Genomic DNA, 18,950 nt, shown 5'->3' with positions numbered 1-18,950 from the left:
CAGGCTGGTCTTGAACTCCTGACCTCAGGTGATCCACCCACCTTGGCCTCCCAAAGTGCTGGGATTACAGGCATGTGTCACCATGCCCAGCAAATTTTTGTTTTAAATGAAACAATGTAAACATACTTAAAGCAACAACTACTTTATGCAGTTAGTGTTGACCCCATCTTACAAATGAGGAAGAGAGGTACCCTGAGGTAAAGTGGCTTGTCCAAGGCTTAGAGGTAAACCAGGTGTGTCTCCCTGCAGAGACTGGGCTTTTCACCGTAATGCTGATGGAGGCTTGGTATTGCACAAAGCATTCTGTGTGTGGGCAGCCCTAATGGTTAAAAACCTCTTCCCTTTATGGAACAAAAATCTACCTGGCATTATCCTGGAGTCACATAACATTCTTTCTACTATACGTTAGGTAGTGGAATGTGAGTTTAGCAGAGGACTCTGAAACCAGACTGCTTGGTGAGAATCTATTCCGCACAGCTTAGCAGCTGAGTGATCTTCAGCGATCACTTACTTTCCTGAGACTTAGTTTCCTCCCTTGTGAAATGTGGTACCTATATGACGGCGATTTTGAGCTGAAATTACAATTGCTTCCCTGAACATCCCCACCTGTGTCTTCCAGTGACCCCTCAACATTAATGTGAGCAAAACAAGGCTCAACTTTCTGCAAACATGGTTCTATCTGTGCAGGACGAGCTAGGTGATTTGTGAGGGACAGGGTGAGATGACTGCCCAGGCCACATGCTCATGACACCAGCCCTGTTCCTGTGTTGCCCTCATGAGCCAGCCACTGCCACCCTCTCCAGTCCATCCCTTTCCTTCTTTTTTTTTTTTGAGATGGAGCCTCGCTCTGTCGTCTAGGCTTGAGTGCAGAGTGCAGTGGCACAATCTTGGCTCACTGCAACATCTACCTCCTGGGTTCAATAAATTCTCCTGCCTCAGCCTCCCAACTAGCTGGGGTTACAGGTGCCTGCCACCACACCCGGCTAATTTTTGTATTTTTGGTAGAGATGGGTTTTCGCCATGTTGGCCAGGCTGGTCTCAAACTCCTGATCTCAGGTGATCCGCCTACCTCAGCCTCTCAAAGTGCTGGGATTACAGGTGTGAGCGACCGTGCCCGGCTTCATTTCATTTTTAACTGTGGAATTGCTGGGTTTTAAATTTTAGCTTTAAATTAGATAGTGCAAGTCACATAGTTCAAAACAAGTATTCACCAGTGCTTAACGTCTGTCTCTGTGTGAGTTCTAAGACCATGTCCTTGGGCCAGGTCACATTCACAAGAGCCTCAAATTTAAACTTTTGAGATCATCTCCAAACGAAATTTGGAATTTGGAAAAAGGGAGAAACGTCAAAAAAAAAAATCTCTTAAAATTGCATCTACTTCCAGACTGCACCATCTCAAGGTGATGTGACTATTTGTATAAATCTTGGAATTATTATTTGAGGAACACTTATAGAATTTATGTGTACAAATTAAAAGCTCGAATATGTTGAATGTACATTTAATTTTATTTATTTATTTATTTTTGAGATGGAGTCTCACTCTGTCGCTCAGGCTGGAGTGCAGTGGCAAGATCTCAGCTCACTGCAACCTCTGCCTCCCGGTTTCAAGCGATTCTCCTGCGTCAGCCTCCCGAGTAGCTGGGATTACAGGCGTGTGCCACCATGGCCAGCTAATTTTTGTATTTTTAGTAGAGACGGGGTTTCACCATATTGGTCACACTGGTCTCGAACTCCTGACCTCAGATGATCCGTCTGTCTTGGCCTCCCAAAGTGCTGGGATTACAGGCGTGCGCCACCGCTCCCAGCCTTGAATGTACATTTTAAATATACCACGAGTCCACCACTAAGGCTCAGAAAATATAAGTGGCCTCTCGGGTCTCTATACCTCCGCGAGGAAAAATGTCTTCCTTTCTTCTATTTTATCCGCATAACAGCGAATGAACCAAAGAGAACCCGAAGCCGGTGGGAACTCAGCGCAGTCTCACCCTGCCCCTCGGGAACCGCTTCTCAGCAGCGGCAGCCAAATTCTGACGACGATTAGCAACCGTTACCTTGACGACGCAATCCTGTCACGCACCATGGAGTGCGGCGCCCCTCTGCATCCCAGAAGGCACCGCGCTGTCTGTAAGCCTTCCGCCCCTCTCCGTCCCAACATGCAACGAGGCTCACAGTCAATGAATCGTCATCAGGGTGATTACAGAAAAGCCTGTATATCCACGTTTGTTTTAACACTTAAAGTGTTTGTAACCATTGTGAGCGGGAAAGATCTGGAAAGAGTGGTCTCAGTGATTTTTTTTTTCAGACTATAGTTTTAAATCTTGAGGAGGAAATCCCCATCTTTCCCTGGACTTCTACAGGCATCTCATTGGGCAGCCCGCACAAACCGACAGCGTGGGGGTGGGGAGGGTCCTCGGGGTCCTTGGCAGGGCACATGCGGGAGGAAGTGGAGCTGTCTGTACGCGCGGCCCTAGTCGGCTCCTCAACGTGGAGCGATGGGAGGCCTTGAGAAGAAGAAGGTGATTGGGAAAGACGGTGGGGATTCCCGAGGGGTGGGGTGCGGGGGCGGCAGAGCATGGGGTCGACTCTTTTCCCGGGCTCCGCCTCTCGTGGAGACTGGAAAGACGGGATCAACGTGACCGTAGTCAGCTGCGAGAAGGGGTCCGAGAACGGACAAGGATGACAGTATTCGTTTAGTGAAATCCGAGAACGAGCTCCAGAGTTCTTTCTGTGGAGAGGGCTGTGAAAGAGAGTTGAACTTACCAAGCGTAGCTTCATTCCAAAAGCAGGCCGAGCCGTGGGACCACTATTTACCGAAAGGGTGATAAACATTACGTAGAGCTCACCGTTACTGCACCGTTACATTAGTTGGTTAGTGTTGTCTTGGAAGTTCTCTTGGAGGCATAACATTTCGGCTGAAATGGGAAAGATCAGAACGTCTTGGATGGGTTCTGGGGCATGGGAGTGCTTAGCGAGCAGGCCTGACAAAGGAAACCAAGTGCCAAGATCAGTAGGCAGGGAAGGCTTGCTGTGTGTAAGGAGTTGGAAGGACATTAGGATGACTCGCATGTAAACCAAGAAAAGAATGGCATCTGACAAGATTGGGGTTGGACACGTACTGTATCGTGCAAGGCCTGTAAGCTTGGATTTTATTCTAAGTGCAGTAGGAATAGTGTAGAGCTTGGATTTTATTCTACGTGCAGTAGGAATCAAAGAAGGAGTAACACGATTAGAGTTTTTCAGGGAGTTCTTGTGGCTGTATGGAGAATCGGCCCAGTGACATGAAAAGACTGGGAAGGGAATGGGAATGAGGAATATATAGTTGGCCTAAGTGTTTCTTTCAGAGTGAAAGTTTCTATTCCCAGTGTTCTTAACCCAACACACTACATTGAGTATCCAGTGCTAGCCATCGGAACTGCAAAGATACAAGATGGAAAACCTGCCCTTGAGTTGCAGATGTAGATATGTAACAAAATCGTTACAGTTTTTAAAAGCTGAGTTTCAGAGCCAGAATCAACAAAGATGATTCTTTGTTGTGGGAAGGATTGTCTTGTGTGTAGTAGGATATTTGGCAACATCCCTGATCCTTTTACCTACTGGATGCCGGTAGCACCCAGCAACCAAAAATGTCTCCAAACATTGCTGAACTCTCCTCCCCCCCAGCACATACCCAGGGAGTACCCCATTGAGAACTATTTATTCCCTTAACATTTATAAGGATAAGCATGGTGACAGAGATAAGTGTGGCATAAGGTAATGGAAAACGCTATAAATGAAAACTCAACTTCTTAAGGCAGTCTGAAACTCATCTTTATACCTCCAAGACTTAGCATGGGCCTAATACCCAATAGACAATTAATGTCTAAAGGAAAGAATGAATGAAGGGTGTGTTTCATGACTATGATGTTATTAGTAAACGTACCTGTGGGAGACTAACAGGTTTGTCTCTTTAGAGCTGAACCTAGCCAAAGAGGCCCCTGCTGTCTTAGTCCAGAGGAAGATCTTGTTTGGAAACGACATGCTTGTTAGCTTGCAGGGTATTTGTTACAGTGCACTGATTGTCTCTATCGAGGGATACAGAAGTGTGAGGGATACAGAAATGTGGGTGTGAGGCAGCATCTTAGCACCACAGGCATCCAGATGGTTACACAAGACAATAGGCTTCTTAGGGGCAGGTAGAGACCAGGCTTTTTGTCTTTATTGCCTTCATAGCATCTAGCTTAGTGCTTTGACCATAATAGAGGACCTGTTATTGTCTGTTGAATGAATGAATGAGGAAGGGGAGAAGCTGTGTGGCTTAGAGCATGCTTTTTCAGCCAGGGTAATACCACCCTCAAGGGAACAAAATTGGTTGAGGGGCAGTATCTTAGCTATTACAATGGTTGTGGCTCCCCAAGGATTACATTACATAAACAGACCTACAGTATATCTCTGGTATTAACATTTTATGGGGCGTAGGGAAGAAAGGGTGACGGGTGAGGGAGGAAGGGGGTGTCTAATAAGTCTCCTGGTAGTGGTGAAGAGGTTATAATGAGGAAGAAAAGAAGGGGAAAAGATTAGGAACACTGGCTTAGCTATTAGGCATTCAGGTACTGGACTCAGACCTGAGTTTGAATCCCAGCCCCAACTCTTAAAAAGCTGTGTGCTTTTTAAGAGTTGCATGGGTTATTTTACGAGCCTGTTTTCTCCTATGTGAAATGGACGTTCTGACAGCACCTACATCACAGGGTTATGGGAATTAAATGAAATGTGTGAAAATCACTAATTGTAATGGCCAACATTTAGAGCTAGTGCTAAGCACTTGGCACAGCACCCTATCCGTAGCAGCCTCGCAGCCCTCAGCATCATGCAGATGTATGTGTTCCCTATGCTGACAGCTGCAAGGACGGTACAGGAGAGCTCATCCAGGCAGGTCGGCTCCTTCCCTGTAGTGTTTCATCTCCTAGATTCATCTCAGCCAGTTATCCAGAGTGATAGTTGCCTCTGGAACTAGGCATGCCCAGAGTTTGATGTCAGTCACTACAATCATTGCTAATGGAGAATTGTTTTTTTCCTCTCCCAGTATGAACGAGGCTCGGCCACCAACTACATCACCCGGAACAAAGCCCGGAAGAAGCTCCAGCTGAGCTTGGCTGACTTTAGGTGAATATAGAGGGACTGTGGGAAGCCCGGGCAGTGAATTGCACATTGAAAACTCAGCTGCATCCCTGTCTTACCTGAGTTGCCATACCCATTCTGGGGTTCTGGTATTCCTTCTCTTTCTCACTGCCCTTGCTTTAGTGAGTTGTGTTTGCTAGGTGTGGTCCAAGGGAAAATGGAGGAGAACTGAACTGGATTGTCAGGATGGGCTAGCTGGGCTGGGCTGGGCTGGGCTGGGTCCCTGCCATCCATCCCCTCCTATCTGGCAGAAGAGACCCCTGATCCTGCAACTAGGGGTTCTCATTCCTCATAGAGTCAAAATAAGACTTCACTGTGGCCTGTGGGCCCTGCCCTCTGGCGGTCCCTGGCCTTTGTGGCTCACCTGGCCCACTTTTTTTTTTTTTTTTTTTCCCGGAGACAGAGTCTCACTCTGTTGGCCAGGCTGGAGTGCATTGGCGTGATCTCAGCTCACTGCAACCTCCACCTCCCAGGTTCAAGCGATTCTCCTGCCTCAGCCTCCCAAGTAGCTAGGATTACAGTTGCTGGCGACCGTGCCTGGCTAATGTTTGTATTTTTTTTTTAGTAGAGATGGCATTTCACCATGTTGGCCAGGCTGGTCTCCAGTTCATGACCTCAGGTGATCCGCCTGCCTCAGCCTTCCAAAGTGCTGGGATTACAGATGTGAGCCATCACGCCTAGCCATCTGGTCCACTTTTATTCTTTCAAACACACCAGCTGTTTCCAGCCTTCTGGACTTTGTCTCTTTTGTTAGGATGCTTCTCTCCTTTTTATGGCTGAAATGTTGATATCTCAGAAAGGCCTTTCTTAACTCCCCTAGAGACTCTCAAATCTGCGTTTTTGTTTTATGATTGTGACTGTCAGACTCATGTACTAGGATGTGAGGTCTCTAAGGGCAGGCACCCCATGTTCCCCATTTACTGTTGTTTTCCAGGCCCAGCTGTGGCCAGTGCTCCCCACCTTTACCCACATAACTGACATAACAGATGGCCTCTGTCTTCCAGGCGGCTGTGCATTCTGAAGGGCATTTATCCCCATGAACCCAAACACAAGAAGAAGGTTAACAAGGGTTCTACAGCAGCCCGAACGTTTTACCTTATCAAAGACATCAGGTTTCTCCTCCACGAACCCATTGTCAACAAGTTCCGTGAATACAAGGTGAGGTCTGGGCTCTAGGGTCTGTCAGGTTCTCATCGCAGCTCTGTGACCCACTAACTAACTGTGACCTTGGGCAGATTGCCTACCCTCTCTGAGTAACCTATACAGAGGGCAGGGTGAGCCTCAACAGAAGTACTTGGAGGGAAGAGGTCGGTTAGTTTGGAGGACCTGGCCCCAAAACAGGACTCCGTTGCATTTTTCTGGGTGTCTCAGTGTCACACACAGACCCACAGCTTGTTTCATGTCGATATAGTCTGGTGTTGGGAACGGAGGCCAGCCTTTCTCATCCTGTCAGTGGCAGGTCACCTGGCTTCTGTTCTCAGTTGAAAAACGGAGCTGCTTTGCTGTACCATCCTCCCATGTAAACGTGTGGAGTTGGGACATCTGTGCATTGTCAAAAAGGGTGCCTGGTCTAGCTCTGCTGGTTAACACACCAGGCTTGGTGCTCCTTGGAGTTGGCTCTTTTGCTCATCCTGGGCAGAGGGGTCAGTGACACAGGCACATAGCCGTGGCCAGCTTCAGAAGGCATGAGAGTCCTTCTGCCCTGCGTTTCCATCTTCCATGGAAGAAGTTGTCCAGGAGACCTGAGCCTCAGCATTGAGGTGTTTTCTTTCTTTCTTCCAGGTGTTCGTCCGGAAGCTCCGGAAGGCTTATGGGAAGAGCGAGTGGAACACTGTAGAGCGTTTAAAGGACAATAAGCCCAACTACAAACTCGACCACATCATCAAGGAACGGTGAGCCGGGCTTTCCTCAGGACACTGCTGTTTCTTCATTTACTGCTGGTCTCTGCCCTAGCACCAGGGATACAATAGGGAATAAGACCAAGACCCTGCTCAAAGAGCTTGCAACTTTTTCAAGGACACAGACCAAAAACCAAGCTAGCAAATTACTATAATGATTACGAGGTTTGTAGTTACAGGCTTGTCAGAGGGGTCTCTGAAGGGAGACGTTTGAGCCAGCCCGCGGAAGCACAATCCAAGCAGAGGCCGTGGCAAGTGCAAAGGCCCCATGGTGAGAGAGCCCCAGGGCTCCATGAAGGCACGGCGGGTACCTGGTGAGACGTGGGAAGCATGGCTAGACACCTCTCGTCTGAACTGTTCCTTGCCCAGCCTTCTCAAACTCAGTTCACTGCAACCTCCACCTCCCAGGTTCAAACAATTCTCCTGCCTCAGCCTCCTGAGTAGTTGGGATTACAGGCACCACCACCACGCCTGGCTAATTTTTGTACTTTTAGTAGATACTGGGTTTCCCCATGTTGGCCAGGCTGACCTCACGTGATCTACCCACCTCGGCCTCTCAAAGTGCTGGGATTACAGGTGTGAGTCACCGCACTCAGCCTAAATCAGCAATTCTTAATCAGGGGTGATCTTGCTTTTCCAGTGGACATTTGGCAATGTCTGGAGACTCTTTTGGTTCTCACGACTTGGATGGACGTGCTGTTGGTGTTGAGTGGAGAGAGGCCAGTGATGCTGCTAAATATGCTATAGTAGTCCCCCACAACATAGAATAGTCTGACCCGGAATGTCAGTAGTGGTAAAGTTCAGAACCCCTAGACTGGTAAATGTCTGTCATCTTTGGAGGCTGATGGCCCAGGAACACTGAGCTCTAGGATGGCTCGGGTTGGCTTCATCCAGCCTGACTGTGGGCTGTCACAGGAAGTGCCCTGGCCTAGGAGCTAGACAGCTGGTGTTCGCATCCCAGCTGTGTGGCACATGAGCTGGGTGGCCAGAGGGTATTTCCTAGCCTGAGCAGGTCCCCATCTTCAGAAGAGATGATGGTAGTTCCTGTCCTGCCTGTGGCACACAGTGTTAGGTGAAATAAATGAAAAAAAGCCACACACGAAAAGCAAGTGCCTGGATTCATACACACACCAAGTGTGGTGATGTGGTTGTGGTGATCTCATACTACACCATCCCCAGCTCCTTAGCTAGAGCCAGAGCTTAAGAAAGAAAAGCAGAAATGCTGATGCTGTTTCTACAGAAAGCCTGGGTTCTTGGTTTTGTCTGTGAGGTGGAGAGTGAGGAAACTACAAGGCACCAGAGGGGGCCAGTTGAGGCTGCCACCTCTGCACCAAGAAACCAGACAGCTGTTCTGCTGCCTCATCAGAGGTCTCTGCAGGCCTTTCTTGCATCTTGGCATGGGTTTGAAGACCTGGCAGACTTCTGACTCGCAGCAGTGAGTGATGCTATCTGGGGCTGGAAGGACCTTGGCAATGTCTGGTCTCATGGATTTTGGAGTCTTTTTTGAAATAGCAGAACCCATTCTTTTTTTTTTTTTTTAACCCCTGCCCCCACTCCCCCCAACCCCTGACCAGAACCCATTCTTCAAAAGGAAGCTGCTTCTCCTTGAAGACTGGGCATTTGGAAAAAAGAAAATAGAAAAAGTAACAAAAATGATTTTTGAAAAGGTAGCTTCCTGGAAGGCAGTTTGGATGCCAGCGTCTCTGGCAGCTGCTGTGGCTGCGGGAGAGGCTTGAAGCTCTGTCTGTCCGCTTGGGCTCAAGGCGTTTCTAGGGAGCTGCAAGAGCCCAGTTGTAAATGAAGAGTCTGGGTCACAGCTCAGACCGGGACTGGAATCCAGGTGTCGTTACTTGTGGTTCCGTGTCTTCTCTGTGACCCATGCCTCTGTCCCTCAACAGGGCAGCCACACAGTGCCCAGGGTGGCTCATCCTTGTTGGCTTCGTCATTTACCAGAGGATTCCCCGAAACACGTTCTGCTCTGGCTCTTCCTGGACCCAATTCCCTGGGTCTCATTGGTTCTGCCAACTAGACATGTCCAAGGGATGAGAGGCATGGAAGATATAACCTACGCTGGCGACCTGTGGCCAGGCCCAGTCATAAGTGCTGCTGAGGGGAAGCAGCCCCCACCCCGCTCCCTGCTTCACCAGGGCAGCTTCGGTTTCCCATTTTCCATTTTGGACCTCCCTGTAGAGTGTCTGTGCACTAAAGTTTCCACCTTCAAAGAGAGTCATAGAGCCCCTGACTCCGTCTACCGTCGTGCACCACAAAATCCGCACGTGGGTCAAGGCTGGGTCTTTGGTGAGCAGTCGGTGTCTTGAGGACCCCCATCGGGACTTCTCTGGTCCTCAGAGCCTAGTGGGCGCATCCTGGTTAAGTGGTTCCTCCTAGGGGCTGTGGTCAGCTGTGGGGAAGCTGCTCCTGCCAGGTCAGGAGGTGGCAGTGGTGAGGCCTGGCTTGAGGAACGGGGCATCTGGGGTGGGATAAGGAGATCAGGGTCCCCCTTGGCACCCACGCTGAACAGGCCCCATGTGCTGCCTCACTGGCCATGCAGGTATCCCACATTCATCGATGCCCTGCGGGACCTGGACGATGCCCTCTCCATGTGCTTCCTGTTTTCCACCTTCCCACGGACTGGCAAGTGCCACGTGCAGACCATTCAGCTGTGCCGCCGGCTCACTGTGGAGTTCATCCACTATGTTATCGCTGCCCGTGCCCTGCGCAAGGTGAGCCTGGGACTGCCCGGCAGGCACCCCACCCTGCCCCCTCTCCTACCACCCCATGGTCTTCACCCAGATGTCTCCTCCTCTCCCCCAGGTCTTCCTGTCCATCAAAGGCATTTACTACCAGGCCGAGGTACTGGGGCAGCCCATCGTGTGGATCACTCCCTATGCCTTCTCCCATGACGTGAGTGTGCCTGTCGGGAGGGGACGGGCTTGTGCTGCCTCCTAGACAGATATGGATGTGGAGGAAGGGGGATTTTGCTGTCCATGGAGTTTAGCAAGTGCTGGGTTCCCAACTGTTGATGAGGGGTGAGGCGCGGCAGAATGTGCCACACAGCATCCTCATTAAGAGCGGGAGCCTAAGCTAGCCCTATGGCAGCACCTGCCAGCTGCGTACCCTTGGACGTGTTCCTTTCACCTCTCTGTGCCTCAGTTAACAGTGTCTACACCCTTAACAGTGCCTGGTGCTTGGCCTTTTAGGGCCGAATAAACAGTGAGAACAGCTATCAGGGCCATACCCAGCCTGCATGCCCAGCACCATGTGGTGCCACCACGGGGACAGTGGCAGAGCCCTGCCCGCGAACCTACTGGGCTCCTCGTCCCTGCTTTGCTGCCGATAGCTGCCAGACCTTGGCCAAGTGGCCTTGCCTCCCTTCTCTGCTTCCCCCTTCCTGCCTCTCTGCCCCACAGGACTCAAGGACTGGGAGAGAAGGGGAACGGTGAGCACAGGAGAAGCACTTAGCATGTGGCACTGTTTCCTACGTATATTGTTTTCTTTTTCTTTTAAAATAGAGATAGGGTCTCACTATATTACCCAGACTGGTCTGGAACTCCTGAGCTCAAGCAGTCCTCCAATCTCAGCCTCCCAAAGTGCTAGGATTATAGGCGTGAGCCACAGAGCCCAGCCTTTTTCTTTATCTCTTTGAAATCCTGGGAATTGTTGGCAGGGATCCACTGAGAGAAACCCTGGTTTTGCCCTCTCATGGAGCTTCTAGTGCCCCACAGGTGGGCCAGGCTCTCCTGCCTCCCTGTGCTGGTGGCCTGCATTTAGCCCACCTTGCTTGATCATTGAGTGGGAACTGGTGCCTTCAGTGGAGAGCAGCCGCTGCCGGTAGCACAGTGGCTCTGCTGCCCAGATTATCAGGGGCTCCAAGGGGAGCTGGGACTCTAGGTGCCCTGGGCTGTTACTTACGATCCCTTGTGGGTGGGGTTGCAAGGACTGGAACCTACCCTGACTGGCTGTCTGGTGGTGAGGCTGTGGCCTGTTTGCGAGTGAGAGGCGGGCTTGGCCCTCAGCAGTCCCTGTTCCCACTCCCCCTGGGGCACGCGTGGGTGACCCTTCCTTCTTCCCCTCCCCAGCCCTCCTCTCCTCCTCCTTCCTTCCTGCCTTCCTCTTGGTCCTTCCTTTTTTCTGATGTCCTGCCCCCATGCTGCTCAGACTGGTCTTTGTGTGTCCTCCCTGGTGGTGAATAGGGCCCTGTGGTGGGCCGGCCTCCACACAGCTGGCCCTGGGGGAAGGGAGCCAGCCACGCATTCCCCTTTCCTCCTCGGCCAGTTCACTGCCGTTGCTTCCTCTCAGCGGATGGGGAGGACTGGCACTAGGTCGTAGCGGAGCCCAGTTATGCCCCTCCTGTGAGCAGCCAGGGTTGGGTTCATAGCTGTGGAACTCAGGCTGGTTATAGGGGCGGCGTCTCCCTGCTCAGTGCTGGGCTGTGGGAAATGGGGTTGGTTCCCAGATGTGCCTGTCAGGGGCCCTCACAGATTCTCATGGAAGGATGGCGGTGTGAGTGAGGGAACAGGCAGGGCTTCTCTTGGCCCTATGTGCTCTCACAGCACAGGCCACTGTCTGGCAGGAGAATAGCGGAACAGCTAAGAGTCATGGGCACACCCGGCACCCATGGTGATCACTACTGATTTTCACGTTGCTCGGAACATCCTGCCGCGTCCTGGGGGCCAAATGGGCTGGCTCGGCCTCCATGGTTTTAGGGGGCAGAACTGCTCAAGAGTTGTGGTGATTCTGTCTGGGCCTCAGTTCTTTGCCCTGTTTTGCCCTATTAACTGCTCCAGGGCAAAGATGAGCCTTCTGTGTCCCCTGCTGCTGGGATGACAGCTCTGTGCCTTTGCCCTGAGCAATAAGTAGTTTGTCTGCTGGCCATTTCCCAAGAGCTCCCTGGGGGCTGAGCCAGGCCAGCTGCCAGCCTACCCTGGCCCCTCGGGTCATGCCTCTGGACCTGGCTTGGGCCCAAGGAGGGAGTCACTCAATTCTGAGTGTCCATCCCAAGGTTCAGAGGTGGGACTCAGTGGGCGGCCTGAGCCCCATGCGTCCCCCGCCCCTGCTGGGCCTGGCCTTCCCAAGGCACCTTAGTCAGCCAAGGTTTTGCCAGCCCCTCTGGGCTAGAGACAGCGCTGGGAGCACCGCCCTCTGGTGCTCACACGCTAGCCCAGCAGCAGACATGCAGCAAAGATTGTAGGCTAGGTGATGCAGAAGGCAGGAGCTCTGGCCAGGTCGGAAAGTGGTCTGTCCGAGCCTGAGCTAGACCTGAAGGAAGTGGGAGAGCCGGAGCAGGGAGGGGAGGGCCAGCCAGTCTTCGGAGCAGCGGGGACCAGGGTCCCTTTTCTCACTCTTTTATGGGGGTCTGGCACTGACTTCCAGGATGCGTCTAACCCTTGGGACCCCTATCCAGAGCCTCACTTGTGGCTGGGAACACTTGTGGCCGGAACGCCCCCGGTGGGAAGATCCATGCCACCCCTTCCCTAGGGCAGCGCCTTAAGGGCAGGGCCTTCTTGAGGAGCTTGGGGTCCTTGGGTAGGTCAGACACCCTCCACTCTGTGGGTTGTCTGTTCCTCCTTTGCCCCCATCCCTGCACCCACACTGCTCATGCATCTCTTGTGTTCCCCAGCACCCGACAGACGTGGACTACAGGGTCATGGCCACCTTCACTGAGTTCTACACCACGCTGCTGGGCTTTGTCAACTTCCGCCTTTACCAGTTGCTCAACCTCCACTATCCCCCGAAGGTAGGACCCCAGCCCAGTGCCTTCTGCTCGCCGTGCAGGGGCCACAGCCCTTCTCTGTCCACACAGAGGCGAGGGGCTGTGGCTGTCCTCTGCCTCCTGACCTTCCCTTTGCCTACTAGCTCGAGGGTCAGGCCCAAGCAGAGGCAAAGGCCAGTGAGGGCACCTACGCGTTGGACTCCGAGAGCTCTATGGAGGTGAGAGGCTCCAGGAGCATCATCCGGCATCTCCCAAGGGAGTGGTCTCTGTCCCCAACACCTCTGGGGGTCTGGTTCAGGGTGGGGGTGGTTACGGCTAGGTGGGTGGTCTCAGCCTGCCCTTGGAACCCACACCTGCTGATGCCCAGGACTGTCACTGCTGCCCCTCCCCACCCTGGCCACATGCCCGCATGAGGTCCCCCACTGCAAGCAGCCCCCTTCTCTCCTGTAGAAACTGGCAGCCCTCAGTGCCAGCCTGGCCCGCGTGGTGCTGCCTGCCACAGAGGAGGAGGCCGAGGTGGATGAGTTTCCCACCGATGGGGTGAGCACTGCACTGCCTTCTGGCAGGAGGGCTGGGAGGGGTCGTGTGGGGGGTTTCCCAGCTTAGGGACATTTGCATCCTATAGTTAGGTGTTATTTGACGGTCAAAGCAACTGAGCAGAAGAATGGGCTGAATTGTCATCAGAGTTTACATAGGAGGCAACAGAGCTCAGGAGTGGGGCCTTGGAGTTTCCTTTGAAGGCAGGATCCAGGATCTAGAAGGAAGCTGGAGTGGATGTTATCTCCAGCCCTGGCCCTCCAGTGGGGGTGGGCAGCCCTGGTGGTGCGAGGCCTGGCCCCTTTCTCAACAGGAGATGTCAGCGCAGGAGGAAGACCGCAGGAAGGAGCTGGAGGCGCAGGAGAAGCACAAGAAGCTTTTTGAGGGCCTGAAGTTCTTCCTGAACCGAGAGGTGCCCCGTGAGGCCCTGGCCTTCATCATCAGGTAGGGAGGCTCAAGGGCCCGCTGACAGCATTGGTTCAGCCATGCTCTGGTCTGGGTCCTGCCCTGGTGCCCATCGGTAACATTGGGATGGTGTCAGTTTCCACTTCTTATGAAACAGTGTGTGGAAAGTGCTCGGCACCGCACTGAGCACATAGGAAGTGCTCAGCAGAGGGCGGAACTACCGTCATTTTATTACTAGCTTAGCACAGAAGGATGGGCAGTGGGCAGATCTCTGCTGAGCCAGGATTGAAGGATCCTGGGGTGAGGAGGGGGTAATTGTGTCTTAAGAGGGTGAGTTTATGGGCTGGGTGGCCAGCAGGTCCCAGGGAGCTGAGTCCCAGGACAGGCAGCTCATGTCTGTGTCCCCGTGTGGACTCTCCCTGTCCCTGTAGGAGTTTTGGGGGGGAAGTGTCCTGGGACAAATCTTTGTGCATTGGGGCCACCTATGGCGTCACAGACTCCCGCATCACCCACCAGATTGTCGACCGGCCTGGGCAGCAGACCTCAGTCATTGGCAGGTAGGCCCCCAAGGGTCCTCGTCCGGATTTCTGGGTGTCCTGTCTCAAAGGCCCTGCGATGCAGCGGGACCCTGAGTTGCCCTCTGTGACTCGTTTTTGCCTGCCACTCTGCGCCAGGTGCTACGTGCAGCCCCAGTGGGTGTTTGACTCAGTGAACGCCAGGCTCCTTCTCCCCGTGGCAGAGTACTTCCCTGGGGTGCAGCTGCCCCCACACCTTTCACCGTTTGTGACCGAGAAGGAAGGAGATTACGTTCCACCTGAGAAGCTGAAGCTGCTGGCTCTGCAGCGGGGAGAGGACCCAGGTGAGCGGGATGGGACTGGGCTGGCCTTGACCCCTGGGCCCACACTGGCTGTTTCCCTTAGCTGCCAAGGTGGAAAGCTTCAGGGAACAGGCAGTAGGAGCAGAAAGCCCTTTGAAGTCACCTGTGGAGTAAGGCTTAGGAGAAGGGACATCTGCCTCCTGGGGTCAGGTGTTATTTGATGTTCACGATGACTGAGCAGAAGAACATGCTGCATTGTCATCAGAGTTTACATTGGAGGCGACAGAGCTCAGGACTGGGGGTCTTGGAATTTCCTCTGATGGCAGCTGGGCTGTGGGGAGGTGCAAGAGAGGGCCACAATTGGGACAGCCCTGAACTGCCCATGGCTAAAGACGGCAGGGTCAGAGAGGATGGGGCCTGGGCCTGTTGTCACCCTGCCAGAGAGACAGTAGATTCCCAGGGCATTCAGAGGACATTGGCTTTCTCTAGGAAACCTGAATGAGTCAGAAGAGGAGGAGGAAGAGGACGACAACAACGAAGGTGATGGTGATGAAGAGGGAGAAAATGAGGAGGAGGAGGAAGATGCAGAGGCTGGTTCAGAAAAGGAGGAAGAGGCCCGGCTGGCAGCCCTGGAAGAGCAGAGGATGGAGGGGAAGGTAGGGGGAGCTGCAATGCGGGGCTTGGCCTGGGAAGCAGCCCTGCTTTGTGCCTGCCCTGGCCTAGAAGGTCAGGAGCCAGAGGACTGTGGAGGTCGGGAGAACCTGCCCCCACAAGCACCCTCCTTGTGTCCCCAGAAGCCCAGGGTGATGGCAGGCACCTTGAAGCTGGAGGATAAGCAGCGGCTGGCCCAGGAGGAGGAGAGTGAGGCCAAGCGCCTGGCCATTATGATGATGAAGAAGCGGGAGAAGTACCTGTACCAGAAGATCATGTTTGGCAAGAGGCGAAAAATCCGAGAGGTGAGTTCCTGCCGCCCACTTGAGACCCAGGTGTGGCCACCAGACCCAACTGCACAGGTGAACTTATGTGGCTTGGGGCCCTCCTCTAGGCAGACTGAGGCTCTCCTAGCCTTTTCCTGAGGTTGCCTGCCTGGCCCAGCCCAGCCTTTGGGGCCCCCGACCTGGGCCAGTGTAGGCATCTTGGTACTGCCATCTCCGGCTTGGGCTTACCTTAGGGCTTCCGTCCCACCCCGTATCCGGCTTCCTGAGTCTGCTGGGGTCTGCAAACAGAGCCTTCCCGGCGGACTCAAGGACTGGGGGCGGGGGTGGCGGGGGGGAGCTTTGTTAAACTTCTATCTGTTTTGTATTTTCTTGTTCATGAAGCCATATATGCTAATTAAAAATACAAACTCATGCACCCTGGAACCCTGTGATGAGTGATGCAGAAGTGGCTCACAGCCCTGCCCTTGGAATAGAGCAGCCTGTAGTAACAGCCCCCAGGTTTCTCTTGTGCCCATAATGACCCGTGTTTGGGAGGTCATGCTATAGGTTGTTTTGAGATATAATTTGTTTTTTGAGACAGAGTCTTCCTCTGTCACCCAGGCTGGAGTGCAGTGGAGCGATCTCTGCTCACTGCAACCTGTGTCTCACAGGTTCAAGCAATCCTCCTGCCTCAGCCTCCCGAGTAGCTGGGATTAGGGCGTGTGCCACCACACCTGGCTAATTTCTGTATTTTTAGTAGAGGTGGGGTTTTACTGTCTTGGCCAGGCTGGTCTTGGACTCCTGACCTCAAGTGATCTGCCTGCCTTGGCCTCCTAAAGTGTTGGGGTTAGAGGCATGAGCCACTGTACCCAGCCTGAGTTGTAATTTTCATTTAAACATAATATGGACTTCTCATCCAAAACCTGGCCTGTCCCCTGTGATGGGATTAGATTGTTCTCCAGTTTCAGTCATTCTCAGAAAACATCCCTGAGCATGTTCCTGCCCGCCTCTGAATGATTCTGCAGGCTAAATTCTTAGAAGCATAATTGCTGCAGTTTTGAAATAGTTATTGTCAAATGGGTCTGGGCATGGTGGCTCACGCCTGTAATCCCAGCACTTTGGGATACCAAGACAGGAGGATCACTTGAGGCTAGGAGTTCAAGACCAGCGTTGGCAACATATTGAGACCCTGTCTCTACCCAAAAAAAAAAAAAAGGGGCTACGCATGGTGATGCACACCTGTAGTCAATCCCAGCTACTCCGGAGGCTGAAGTGGGAGAATCGTTTGAGGCTGCAGTGAGCTATGATTGTGCCACTGTGCTCCAGGCTGAGCAACAGAGAAAGACCCTGTCCCTTTAAAAAAATTAAAAATATATTGTCAGATGACCCCGGAAAGAAGGTTCTTCCTGTTGTACCCCTTTCCACCAGCTCCTGGTGAAGGTTCCAGTGGCATTCAGCTTTCCCAGGTGGTGTAGAGAAATGGGGCAGTTGCCAAGCCTCCTTCCAGCTCTGGGAGTTTAGGATTCTCTTATCTCGAGATTTGTGGGCCCATGAAATAATGTTGTTAAAGCAGGGCTAGGGCATGTTTTCTCACCGTGAAGTGGGTCAGGTAGATTTTTTTCCTGTGGGAATTTGTGACCTTTTCTGGAAGCTCTGCTTTTAAGGGATATAGCTTTGAGTTCTGTGCCTCCCACCCTCCCTTCTACACATACCTCAGCCTGACCTTCGCCTTCCCCCTCACAGGCCAACAAGCTGGCGGAGAAGCGGAAAGCCCACGATGAGGCGGTGAGGTCTGAGAAGAAGGCCAAGAAGGCAAGGCCGGAGTGAGTGCCTGCGGCCCCTCACAGGGCTGAGGCCAGCCCCTAGCAGCTGGATGTGGCAGAGGCAGGCCAGAGGACCTAAGTGTGATGGACCAGAGTCACTTCTCTTCTCCTCCTCCTTTCTCCAGCCAGCCCTGACCCCTCATGCTCTCTGGCTGGGCCAGTGGGCAGCCCTCGCTTCCCTTGGATGGAGCTGCCCTGCTGGTGCCTGGTCAGAGAAGAGGCCTCTGTGCCCAGCCTGATTCTCTGCTCCCAGGAGCCAGTGACATGAGGTGCAGAGGCCCACCCAGCCCCCTACCTACTGCCCCCATTCATCCTGGCTTTCCACAGCCCCCTCCCACACAGTTGGACCCGTGATTCTCAGGGTGCTGTGATGGGGTGAGGGTGGGGGGAGCATTTGTTATTAAATGACTGGACTTTTGTGCCAATTGCATTCTGTGTCCATGAGCCTTCCTAGGGTTGGAGGAGGCCTACCTAGCACTCTATGCTGCAGGCTGGGCCAGCCCTGGGTATTTACTGAGACAGAGCTGGGCACTGCTCAGAGCTCTCTGGATGTCCAAGGACCCCTCCAGGTCCAGGGATGCCAAAAGGTAGGCGCAGAGGTTCTGGACCAGGCCTTCACAGCCTGTCTGACCGTGGTTCACATTCTAACCCAGGCATTTTCCCTCTGCACCTGCTTCCTCATGTGTCAGTTACTGGTAGAAATTCTGTTCTTTGAAAGGGATGTGTTGAGGGTTCTGTGATAACTTTATAGTCTCAGACCTTACAGACTTGGTAATATCAGGTGTGTGGTAAGTACTTGGTAAACACCAACTGATTTATATCACTTCCTGCTGGACTCGGCCCAGAAGGTAAAAGCCAGATCCGGAAGGATCTGTGGGTCTGAGGTGAGGTCCTGCCCTCAGCTTGCCTTGGTGCGTTGGCAGAACCGCTGAGTACCTCCCAGCGTAGGATTCCGCAGCAGCTGCACTTACGGTCTGTGAGGCCTGCCTGACAGCTTCCCCACTGACCTTGGCAGTGTCCCTGCTGATGCCCATTGGGATATGCCTTTGCCTGGAACCGCCAGTGCATCATGATGGAGCCAGGACCACAACCTGGGTCTCTCAGTGCTCACTCAGCCCCTCCCAGGACTCACTTCCTGGGGTGAGTGCTGTCGAGGGTTGGGGCCACGCTGAGGAAGTGTGGGTTTGGAATGGCTCTACTTTACCTGAATCTAGGCACCTGAGGGCCTTGCCCTCTGCCTCTCACTGTTTGCTGGCTGTGTGGGCAGAGAATGTTTTTGTGGCAGTGGATGTAGGTCCAACCTGTGCAGGGGGAAGGCAAGAGCTTGGGCAGGCTCTGGCCTGGGGAGCAGAAAACCTAGGGCTCCTCCTCTCAGCTGGGACTGGCTGTGGGTGGAAGGAGAGGGCTGTGTGCCATTCCCACTCTGTCATGCACACGGCGATGGGAGGGAGTGAGGTTGCCTCCAGAGGCTGGGACAGAGGGTCAGGACCTCTGGAGCCAGAGCCTGCAGCCCCGGGAGACAACTCAGGCCTGTCTGGGGAACTGTGCATCCAGGGCCACACGGCTAGAGCGCAGGCCCATCAGATACAGAAAAATTCCTGGCAGCCATGCTGATGTGGAATTTTCCCCATTCCAGAATCGCCCAGTAATGGCGGGGGCAGTGGGGCTCTGACGCGTCCGAGGCCC

At 53.1% G+C, this 18,950-nt stretch overlaps 1 protein-coding gene across 1 annotated transcript; it reads left to right on the top strand.

Moving 5' to 3' along the window:
* Positions 1 to 2,360: 2,360 nt before the first annotated feature.
* Positions 2,361 to 17,694, top strand: PES1 (pescadillo ribosomal biogenesis factor 1). Its single transcript, XM_004063301.5, has 15 exons — positions 2,361 to 2,516; positions 5,060 to 5,139; positions 6,159 to 6,312; positions 6,937 to 7,046; positions 9,604 to 9,775; positions 9,867 to 9,956; positions 12,673 to 12,789; positions 12,909 to 12,983; positions 13,216 to 13,305; positions 13,616 to 13,746; positions 14,139 to 14,264; positions 14,382 to 14,566; positions 15,014 to 15,180; positions 15,319 to 15,480; positions 17,185 to 17,694. The coding sequence occupies exons 1-15, from the start codon at positions 2,493 to 2,495 to the stop codon at positions 17,266 to 17,268; spliced, it is 1,767 nt and encodes a 588-aa protein (XP_004063349.2). The 5' UTR covers positions 2,361 to 2,492; the 3' UTR covers positions 17,269 to 17,694.
* The last annotated feature ends 1,256 nt before the right edge of the window (positions 17,695 to 18,950 follow it).

This window comes from Gorilla gorilla, chromosome 23 (assembly GCF_029281585.2).
Source record: "Gorilla gorilla gorilla isolate KB3781 chromosome 23, NHGRI_mGorGor1-v2.1_pri, whole genome shotgun sequence".
NCBI lineage: Eukaryota > Metazoa > Chordata > Mammalia > Primates > Hominidae > Gorilla > Gorilla gorilla.
This window is presented reverse-complemented; position numbering and strand designations above follow the sequence as displayed.